The 8,486-nt window shown below is 52.3% G+C and overlaps 1 protein-coding gene across 1 annotated transcript; it reads left to right on the top strand.

Annotated features, from left to right (window-relative positions):
• The first annotated feature begins 3,823 nt into the window (after positions 1–3,823).
• On the top strand, positions 3,824–8,217 carry LOC308548184 (myeloid cell surface antigen CD33-like). The gene is made up of 7 exons (XM_081119317.1): positions 3,824–3,907; positions 3,972–4,349; positions 4,505–4,783; positions 4,995–5,042; positions 6,699–6,792; positions 7,130–7,209; positions 7,499–8,217. The coding sequence occupies exons 1-7, from the start codon at positions 3,877–3,879 to the stop codon at positions 7,540–7,542; spliced, it is 954 nt and encodes a 317-aa protein (XP_080975443.1). The 5' UTR covers positions 3,824–3,876; the 3' UTR covers positions 7,543–8,217.
• Positions 8,218–8,486: the final 269 nt, after the last annotated feature.

The raw sequence follows: 8,486 nt of genomic DNA, 5'->3' as shown, positions 1-8,486 counted from the left end.
TGCTCCGAGACAGGAAGGTAAGATTCAAATCCTGGCTCCAGCACGAGGCGGGTGTGCTCTCTAGAAAGTGAGATCATGAAATATCTCAATGTGGTGACAGTCTACTCTTATAAGTGTCAACGTAAGAACATCCAAACTTATAGAGAATTTTTATGAGAGTTTATTTGGGCCAAAATGAATGACAATTGCCAGGAAGCAGGATCTCAGATGCTCCGGAGGGTGACGAGTTCGCAGTCTCTTCTATACATTTGAAATTAAGGCGGGCATGTAAGGAAGACTTTTGAAGGCGGGAGAAATCAAGGCAGAACCTATTGCAATATGGTTAACAACTATGTGCTTCCTCGAGGGTGGTCATGCTTTGGGAGCGCGGGTCCGAAAAGAGGCCTTTCAAAGGTGTGTTAACCGAGATGCACAAGAACAAAGGGCAGGTCTCGCTTAAGGCAGAGAAAAGCCTTCTACTAAAGACGTTACGTGCTTGGGGGTGACTACCCAGCATGACCTGCGCAGTTAGGGATTTATGATCAGGTCGCCCTGTGAGGCTCCTTTCCATAGAAGCCCTTTTCCCGTCCACATTAAGCTGATGACAACTTAACCTCAATCACACACAAAAACTCTACACCTTCCCCCTCAATTTTATTGTTTTGGTGTCACAATCTACATCTTTTTATATTGTGTATCCATTAACAGATGGTTGCTTTAATACTTTTGTTGTTGTTTTTATAAATCCTTACCTGAGGATACGTTTTTATTGATTTGAGAGAGAGGGGGAGGGAGAGGGAGAGGGAAGAATCACTTTGTTGTTCCACTTAGTGACGCATTCATTGTTCACTTCTTGTACGTGTCCTGGCCAGACACCAAACCCACAACCTCGGTGTATTGGGATGATGCTCTAACCAACTGAGCTACTCGTCCAGGGCTTAAATATTCTTACAACAAACAAGCACCGCCCCCCCCCCCAAAAACCCCCATGAGGCACTGGGAAACACTGAGAAGTGATAGATATAATTCCTACCTTGATTATAAGCACGGTTTAAACAGGTGTATGGGTATGTCCAAACACATCAAAGTGCATACATTAAATATGTGTCCATTTTTGTACATCAGTTATACCTCAATAAATCTATTGAAAAGTAGAGATCTATCTGTGAACCTCATTATCACTCTGACAGTGGAAAACAGATCGTTACTACGGACCTCAGTGGGCGGTCATAAAACTCAAAGGATCTATTGTAGGTGAAGTACTTACACCGGTAATTAATTGACACTAAATACACTAACTTGCTTCAAGCAATTAACTGGACCGCTTCCAGCTAATTACAGAAGTCTCAGGCGACCTTTCACCTGATTCCAACAGCTGGCTGCGGAGGCGCGGGCGCGGGAGAGCCCTTGCTGCCATCTGGTGTCTGAAACCTGAATTTTTGCCTCCGCAGGTTCCCACGGGAAGGGGGCCCCGCAGGCACCAGCGCGCTCGCTCACCCTCTTTTGCTGAGCAGAGGCATCGGCCCAGGCTCTGATTGGGCTTGTTGGGCGTTGGATGGGAGGTTGTCACAAAGCGGGATGTCAGGAACCTTTGCGGAGAGAGAAAGAGAGTGACAGAAGGGAGAAAGAGAGAGAGAGAGGAAGGAAGAGAAAGGGAAAGAAGGGGCGCTCTTCCTGGTGCCACGTGGGAAATTATGTAACAAAACCTTACTGCACCCTGATACAAACCCATGTCCTGCATTCACACCAGACCCAGATTGCTCGTCCAGCCACAGAATAGACAGGCCTCTGGGTAATGTCAGGCGCCTCAGGCTCCAGGATACAGGCAGCTGGGGCATGTGAAAAGCTGGAGAAACAGCCACATGGGTCAACCCCGACCGGAGGGGCTGCTGCCCAAAGCAAAAGTGTGCGTAACACAGAGACTGACACGGAGGCCAGATGCAGAGGACATTCGCACTGTAGCTTTGAAGGAGAGTTTGGAGCAGACTTCACCCGTGTATTCAAGCATCATCGGGAACCCACGGTGAGCACACACTCTGCACCCGGCCCTGCCCTTGGGTGGTGATGGAGAGAGGTTGGCGGCATGGCCGCGGAGGTGAGTGGATTCTGTGTGCTAAATGCCCAGGTAATCAGGAGCATGCTTTGTGGTCATAGAAACCCATATTTCCACCCTCTTCCTCCACTCTTTAGCAGCATTAATATGCCCCAGTCCTGGTACAGAGGGCAGGTAGCAAAGGACAGGATATGGGCAGGCAGCCAGTGGAGCCTCCAGCCACGGCCCCAGCCATGTCTCGTGGTCACGCCGTCTACCAGGCAGGTCCTGCAGGTTGTCTGTGCCCTCCCAGATGGGACCATCTCCGGGCATGGACTGACGGGGTCTGCTGGGTCTCCTCTGCCTCCAGCCCCCACACAGGGTGCAGGCTTACTCTATGTTTGTTGAGTGAATGAGTGAAAGAGTGAATGAAGGAGTGAATGGAGGAGTGAATGAATGAATGCCTGAAATAATGGCTGCCTCCTACACTTTAGCTAAGACCCTTACTTATATTTTTTTACATGGCCCATGCCCACACCCCATACCTGCCTGCCTCTGTGGTCTAGATGGGGTTTCTTGACCTTGGCACTGACCTTTGGGCTTGCTGTTGGGATGCCGACCTGTGCATTGCAGGACATGTAGAAATGTCTGTGGACTCTACTCACTCACTGCCCATTGCACCCCCTCCCAAGCTGTGATCATGCAACGTGTCCAGACATTGCCAAAGGTTCCCTGGTGTGCAGGACAGGAGGCCCCGTAGTTCCTGAGACCAGAAATTCGTGTAGGGAGTAAAAATATCTTTCCCCTCTGCCCTTCTAAGTCCTCGACTTAGACCCTAGGAACAGAGAAAGATTAGGCACCACATCTTGGGGTAGTGTGCCTTGAACCACACCATGTGTAATGAGTTCTGTTGTGTAGAAATCAAGTTGGCTGGGATGCACTCCCCCCAGAGGCTCGAGGAGATAACCCGGCCCTTGCTTACTCCAGGTGACCTGGCTGACAACTGTCCTTGGGTGTGGCTGTGTCACCGTAATCTGTCTCTTGGTCACAGTGCCTCCTCCTGCTCCGTGTGTACAAAGATGCTGCATGGTTTCTATTCTGCAGATGCCATTGAAACATCATGAATCAGCAACTAGATGTAAAATAAAAACCCACACTTGTATTTTTAGAAAATACCCAGCAAGCCACCAGGACACAGGGTAAACTCACCAGTGACTGCAGCTCTAAAGCCAGACAGTGCTGTGTTTGGGAGGCAGTGATGTCACTGGGTGGGGAGTTTCTCACAGACACGGACCAGGTCCATGTATCTGTTCTTGTCCTGTCTTCAGCCAACAAACACTGAGGTGCAGCCGAGTGTTTGGTGAATGAATGAATGCTGCCCTCACTTCACTGTGACCCCTTCATTTCTTCTGTCCCAATCCTTCACCCACAGGAACGACCACAGCTTCTAGATGAGGCTGGGACCTCTGGCCAACGGAGGGGTTGACCAGCTGCCTGGAACAGGCAACAGAGCTCAGAAAAGCCCCTAGTATGAGCGAACCTCAGGGGACTCATGTGTCCCATCCTCAGATGTCCTCAGAGGTGCTGGTCCTGCTCCGGTGCTGGAGGGAAGCCCCAGGGATGGGACAGGACCGGGGCCTGGTCCCTGTGTGTTCTTCTCTGGGCGGGTGGCCAGGGTCTCTGGGCTGTGGGGTATCCGCCTGCTCTGTGCAGAGAGGGGAAGCGCTTTGGCTCTGAGGTTCCCCTTTTGTGAAGGGCCAGGATCTCCTGCTCCTCCCCAGCTTCCGTGGACTCACCACGGTTCCCCTCCCACTGCCTTCTTTCTTTCCTTATTCACAGGAGCTCAGTAACCCTCTGGGTCAGAGATGCTGCTGCTGCTGCTCCTGCTGTGGGCAGGTGAGTGCCTGAGGGGGGAGGGAGGGCAGCAGGGGGACTGCAGCTGACCCGCCTTTCCCTGCAGGGTCCCTGGCTCAGGATACAGGATACCAGCTGAAAGTGAATTCATCTGTGACGGTGCAGGAGGGCCTGTGTGTCTCTGTGCACTGCTCCTTCACCTACCCCTGGACCTATGGGAATTACCCTGTTTATGGCTTCTGGTTCCGGGAAGGGGCTGATATATACCAGGATGCTGCTGTGGCCACCAACCACCCACATCGTGAAGTGCAGGAGGGGGCCCGGGGCCGATTTCACCTCCTCTGGGATCCCCAGGCCAAAAACTGCTCCCTGGACATCAGAGATGCCAGGAGGACAGATGATGGATTATACTTTCTTCGGGTGCAGAAAGGAACTTCTTTGTTATATTCTTATGTACGGAACAAGCTCTCCCTGCATGTGACGGGTAAGGAGCGGGCTCCAGGAGAGGCCTCAGGGGAAGCTCACGGTGGCTCCAGAGCAGGCCTGGGATGGAAGGACCTGGACTGCAAAGCCTGGGGCTTCTGTCAGGGCCGCACCTGGGCCCTCCCTCCTGACACCGTCTCCCCCTCTCCTCACCAGCCCTGACCCGCACACCTGACATCCTCATCACAGGGGCCCTGGAGTCCGGCCGCCCCAGGAACCTGACCTGCTCTGTGCCCTGGGCCTGTGAGCGGGGCTCGCCCCCCATCTTCTCCTGGACCTCAGCTGCTCACACCTCCCTGGGCCCCAGGACCCGCTTCTCTTCTGTGCTCACCCTCACCCCACGGCCCCAGGACCATGGCACCAACCTCACCTGTCAGGTGCATTTTCCTGCAGCTGGTGTGACTGTGGAGAGAACCATCCAGCTCAACGTCACCTGTGAGTGCTGGGCCAGGACACCAGGGTCCCTGAGGGTGTGTGGAGCAGGAGGGCCAGGCTGGGTGCTTTGTCCTGGGGGCCTGGCTGAGCAGGTGACTAGAGGACAAATCCCTGTCCCTCCTGCATTTCTCTTGCATCTGGGGGTTGGGTGATGCCTACATGATCCTCACCCCATCTCACTGACAAGGGAACTCCTCTCTTCCTGTCCTAGGTGCCCCACAGAACCCAACAGCAGGTGTCAGCCTAGGAGACGGTACAGGTAGGAAGAAACCCGTCATGGGCTGTAGGGAGCAAAGCCTCTTCCGAATCAGAGCAGGGCTGGTCCCTGCCTCATCCTGGAGGCACCCTGGTGACTGGACACCCACTTGTGGGTGAACCCAGTGGTTCCTCTTCTCCCTCAGCCTCCATGGCCACTCTGAGCAGCTCTCCCCACCAGCCCCTTACTCCCCAAGGACTTCTCCAACCCCCCTGACAGCTGCACCAGGAGAACTAGGCACCATTCACATGGCTGAGCTGGCTCTCGAGGCCCCCGATCCTCCATCTCCTCCAGACTCACGTTTTAATTTTCCTCCAATAGTTGAATTTAGGTATTTTTGAACAGGTAATATAGTCACATGGCCAAAAATTCAAGAGGAACTGACGTCGGCCCTGGCCGGGTAACTCAGTTGGTTAGAGCGTTATTCCGATACACCAAGTTTGCGGGTTCGATCCCCGGTCAGGGCACATACAGGAATCAATCAATGACGCATCAATAAGTGGAACAACAAATGGCTCGCTCTCTCTCTCTCTCCCCCCCCTCTTCCTCTCTATCTCTAAAAATCAATAAAAAAAGAAGACTGTTCGCTTAGACTAAAGGCACTGAAGTCTGTCCTCAGGTGCCCAGTCCCCTCCCAGGAAGTGACCATTGTCCACAGGCTGCTGTGAGCCTTGGTTTGTCACCTGAAGGATCTAACAGGTCCTTGGACACCAGTAGGACAGACGTTCGCCTTCCCCTTCCCCTCTGTGACTGTGGACTATTCCACGGCATAGACGGATCCTGGCTGTGTGCACGTCTCCTATAATGGAGAACCAGGGCGTTAAGTTGTTGTCTGAATAATAGTCATTGAATGGATGTACCACATTCAGCTCACCCACTGATCAGTTGATGGACATTTGGGCATTTCCACTTTTTGGCTGTTATAATATTGCTGTGGACATTGACTACATTTTTTGTTGAATGTGTTTTCTGTTTTCTTGGGCATACAGATGGGAGTGGAATTGCTGTGTCAAATGGTAGTTTCTATGTGTAACTCTCTGAGGAAATTCCACACTGTTTTCCACAGTGGCAGCATCGTTTTACACTCCCACCAGCAACGTATAAGGCTTCCAGTTTCGCCACACGATTACCAACGTTGGTATTTTCCTTTAAAAAAAAAAAATTGCAGGCTACTAGCGGATATGAAGGGCTATTTCAACGTGGTTTTCATTGGCATTTCTGTGAAAATAATGATGCAGTTTACTTGCTCACAGAACCATTGTTCATTTGTATGTCACCCTTGAAGAACAGTTTTTTCAAGTCATCTGCCCAATTTTCAATCTTTTTTTTGACTCTCTGTTGTTGAGTTGTAAGAGTTCTTTATATGTGCTGGATACTAATCCTTACGTGATCTATGATTCCCAAATATTTTCTCCCATTAAGTGGGTTGGCTTTTCACGTTCCCCGTAGTGTCCATTGATGAACAGAATGTTTCATTTTGATGAATTCCGCCTTACACATTTTAATTTCTGTCCAACTGCTGGGGGTCACGGCAGGGCCTGGGGTGACCGTCTAGGTGGTCCCCCCTCCGGGGATGCAGGAGGCCTGGAGAATGACGTCCAGGGTCCTGCTGGGAGGGGAAGGACACAGGTGACTCATCCCTGCCCCTCTTTCCTGCAGGATTTTCAGGGCCCAGGGCAGAGGTGGTGCTGGTGGCCTTTGGGGAAGCAGCTGTCAAGACCCTGCTCCTCCTTCTCTGCCTCATCTTCGTCATGTGAGCTCTGCCCCATGGGGAAGGGGACACGTGGGGAGGGCAGAGTGCACCCGGCTGAGTCCAGAACCAGGGCTGGGAATCCTGACAGTTCAGGGCAGGGCCAGCAGGAGGTGAAGGGGTGGTGGGTGAGGACTCCAGACTGACAGGCGTGGTGAGGACCCGCCAGCCAAGTGCCCAGGGTGGGAGGCACCTGCAATGCTCAAGATGGTGTGTGAGGCCAGGCACACCCTCTGCGTTTCAGTCTCCCTCCACCCCTGGGCAGGGAACAGGGGGTTGGGTCTGCTGCCCAATGTGCCCTGATCCAACCAGACTGAAAGGCCCTGGTCTCTTCTCTCAGAGTCAGGTACCACAAGAGGAAGGCCCCGAGGCCCCAAAGAGGCATGGAGGATGCCAACACCACCTCAGGTTCACCCTCAGGTGAGCGATGCACGTATCTCACCACCCGGTGCCTCCCCAGGATGGCCCCTGGGATTGCCCCACTCGGCGCTGCTTAATTTGAGCTGTCCCCGACCTCCCCAAACCCACTTCTCTGCTGGGTTCTGCACTTTTCCCTTCCTCCCTGCTCCCCAATCCACTAAGGCCTGTCTATCTTTCTTCCTAATCACAGCCCACAGTGAGGGCCATCTCCTCCCCGTGATGACCCTGGTGGTTCCTGGGGCCTCATCACTTCCCTGGCTCTCTGACCCCACCAGCCTTTTGCCTCCAGATTGTGTTTCTGGAGACATATCGCCCACCTCCTGCACAGTTTGAGCAGCAATGGTTCTCCTCCATGGCCAGAGATGAGCTGCAGACACCACAGGATGGATTTGAGGGCCTGGCATGGCCTGCTCCCCTGCAGGACTCTCCACTAGATTGTACCATTGCCCTGAATCTCATAGCACCTCCACATCCAGGTCGGGGAGGGGCTTTGTCACTGAGACTTTGCACTTCCTTCTGCTGAAATGCCCTCCCCTCCCCATTCCTGCATCTCCAAGCGCTGATGATACTTTGTCTCAGTTAAAAGTTACCTCATTGTACGTGTGTGTGTGTGTGTGTGTGTGTGTGTGTGTATGGTTTTGAACAAAACAATATTTAGTCATTTATGTACAGACTCTTTAGCAAGTATAACCGTACACCTGCTATGTGCCAGCATTGTTGTAGGTACTGGGGATGCAGCTGTGAACCGGCATAAAAAAATCTCTCTCATCTAGAAGCTATCATTCTGGAGACAAGAAGATAAAATTTAATATAAATAAATAAAAATTAGCCCGCCCGGGCGTGGCTCAGGGGTTGAGTGTCGACCTAGGATCCAGGCGATCGGGGTTCGATTCCTGGTCGGGGCACATGCCCGGGATGCGGGCTCGATCAGTGACTCCCTCATCATTGATGTTTCTATCTCTCTCTCTTCCTCTCCTTTCCTCTCTCTGAAATCAATAAAGATATATTAAAAAAAATATTAGAACCTTTTGGATGGTCACATATGTGTGGGGAGGTTCATGCAAAGAAAGTATCAGGTGACATGTAGGGAGACAATTCCTGATGTCGAGAGTATGAACAGTGATGTCTGAGCCCAGACTTGATGCTGCTGAGAGAGCAGACTTTGTGTTTCCCTAAAGGAAATGAGCTGGGAAGACGAAGGGCAGTGCCACAGCTCTGAGGCAGGGGCAGCCTGGCGGGCATGTGGTGGAGACAAGACTCAGCGGTGACCGCCCCGG

This window comes from Miniopterus schreibersii, assembly GCF_964146895.1.
Source record: "Miniopterus schreibersii genome assembly, chromosome: 18".
Lineage (NCBI taxonomy): Eukaryota > Metazoa > Chordata > Mammalia > Chiroptera > Miniopteridae > Miniopterus > Miniopterus schreibersii.
Note: the sequence above shows the minus strand (reverse complement) of the source record. Positions and strands in the feature narration are given on the sequence as shown.

Bases quoted from the DNA above. Each gene is read 5' to 3' on its own strand.
- LOC308548184 (XM_081119317.1), top strand. From the start codon at position 3,877: ATGCTGCTGCTGCTGCTCCTGCTGTGGGCAG. The intron at 4,784-4,994 runs GTGAGTGCTGGG...TTCCTGTCCTAG, and splicing joins CATCCAGCTCAACGTCACCT to GTGCCCCACAGAACCCAACA. The intron at 6,793-7,129 runs GTGAGCTCTGCC...CTCTTCTCTCAG, and splicing joins CTCTGCCTCATCTTCGTCAT to AGTCAGGTACCACAAGAGGA.